This window comes from Perkinsus marinus (assembly GCF_000006405.1).
Source record: "Perkinsus marinus ATCC 50983 genomic scaffold scf_1104296943322, whole genome shotgun sequence".
Classification (NCBI taxonomy): domain Eukaryota; phylum Perkinsozoa; order Perkinsida; family Perkinsidae; genus Perkinsus; species Perkinsus marinus.
Genome location: NW_003211900.1, coordinates 1 through 2,125, shown reverse-complemented (window position 1 = coordinate 2,125; position 2,125 = coordinate 1). Strand labels below are relative to the sequence as shown.

Genomic DNA, 2,125 nt, shown 5'->3' with positions numbered 1-2,125 from the left:
GGAGCGCGTCTTGAGCTGCGTCTATGCGCGTTTGGCAACGTTTGGTCTGAACCTCAACTAATTTGGCCGGCAGACCTCGCTGTTGTTAAAGCAGGCAAAAAAGCGAGGAAGATGGCGGAGACCACTGATGTGAGCGGAGCGAAGCGATTATTGTTTTACATGTTTCGACTGTTAGGCAAATTCGTCGTCAGAAGGTAGAAGTAGTGATCAAGTGAATGAAGGTTGTTACGCCTCTATTGACCTCACACTCCATGATGAGCATCAGAACCCTCTGAGGCTGTTACTGTTAATAGTGTCGAGGCCCACACAGCCTCTAGATCTCATACTACACACACCGTAAGAGCACACTGCTGATGGGGACTCCTTGCAGGGCTGCTTGCGAGTTGCTGTGGTAGGTATTGGCTTATGTCGACAGCACCTCAGCCGTATCTACGTTATGCGTATGAGGAGAAGACTGATGATGGTGAGCAGCCAGATGAGGCGTTTGAGGCTCCTAGATGGATTGCCCATTGGGGGGCTCGACCCTCGTCGAAGGACCCTGAGGCTGCCAAGGCTGGTGTGATACTTCCTCTAGACTGCTACGGCACTAAGCTGGCAGCATATCTCAATAACACGTGCAGTCGGTAAGTATGTCGCTTTGCAGGGTGGAGGGAAAACATGCACATAGTCAAGTGTTGTTGACAACATGAGGAAATATTGATGGAATTTTCGGAATTTTTTGTTGGTTTTTGGACACTTTTACCGCACTGTATGTGTAAACTTCCATGAGAGGAAATCGCTGACCGCAACTGAGGATAGCGAGCATATATTCCTCTAAAACCTTTTGAAGTAACGAGTTCATGTTACGCTGTCGAATGGAGGGTGTAACGTTGCAACTGGTATCGTCACCGCATGCAATCGAATGAAAATTTATGATCGTCCTGGTGAAATTTCGTCTCGTGTCGTTGCCTTGTCCAGCGAGAGTTGCTGATCAGTCGGGCTGGCCTACTTGATGAATGCACGATGCGGTTCCTGTCATGTATTAGGCCTTTCTCTATTGATACTGTCGGCTTCACGAGTGCCATAGCAGTCGAGAATGGCAGCTACGGTCGTCGAGGCTTTGGTCAGGGAGGGCAGCCTGCCGCTGGTGGCCGCCTGCCGTTGATGGAGGGAGGGGAGATAATGGCTTCTGGGGAGGACCCGAACGCCCCTCGAAAGCGGCAAGAGCTGGGGGTCCGAGTGGTGACCTCGGGTGATGTGAGGTAAGTTATCGAGCTTGTTGTTGATAGTGTTTATGATCTTGGTAGGGATCTCTCGGTACGGTGTGTCCATGTGGCTCCACGATATGTGGTGGTCAACTCTATGACGGACCGGTCGATACTAGTGAAGCAAGCTGTAAGGAGTGGCTAGGGCTCTGGCATGCGCCTAAGCTGGATATAGTTGATGCTGCATAGACCTAGGTCGCCTGGAATGTGGATATTTCGGATCATCTGAATGATTATGATGATGATGATAGTGAATACTCTTACGTTTTGAGTATTTTATGACTTTATGCAACCGACACATTTCCAATATATTAGCGTGGTAGGAAGGTATAGTACCCTATCTACTATGGCGATTCCCTGGTGTGTATTCGTACTGGAAAAGCAAAATGGAATGACTTTTGGTGGACCATCTCAGTTGACTTACTAACAGGATGTCGTCGTTTGTAGGACTCGCCTTCTGCCACGGCACTTGACTTGGAACCGGACCAGCAGACGAGCTTTAAATGGTGGCAAGTCGATCTGCCTAAGATGCTGCAAGTGAAGCTCAAGGACGCTGGATGGGGTTGGTAAGATGTCTTACCCCGGGATCGAACCGGGGACCTTTCGGTGTGTAGGTCAGGTCATCTCGCGGTTGACCGTGTTGTTGGCGATGCTGTTTGTCAAGTGTTTCAAGAGACGGAAGGTATCCCTTATTACCTCCACTCTCAAGCTTGGCGTATTCCCATTTCAGGAATGTTCATGAATATACGAGTTGATGTACGGCCATACCGCAGTTGTGTGTTTATTGTCTTCGGCGCTGAGGACTATACCATTGCGAGTTACTCACTACGCAACAACTCTGACAATTCTATGTGGGTTCGACAGGCTCATACTAGGGTAGG

The 2,125-nt window shown here is 49.3% G+C and overlaps 1 protein-coding gene across 1 annotated transcript; it reads left to right on the top strand.

The window, feature by feature from the left end:
- Nucleotides 1-405: 405 nt before the first annotated feature.
- On the top strand, nt 406-1,806 carry Pmar_PMAR009674 (hypothetical protein; the record flags this gene model as incomplete). The annotated part of the gene is made up of 4 exons (XM_002781222.1): nt 406-623; nt 1,026-1,241; nt 1,287-1,374; nt 1,692-1,806. Coding segments are annotated over 4 exons (637 nt in total), but the record flags the coding sequence as incomplete, so codon positions are not given.
- Nucleotides 1,807-2,125: the final 319 nt, after the last annotated feature.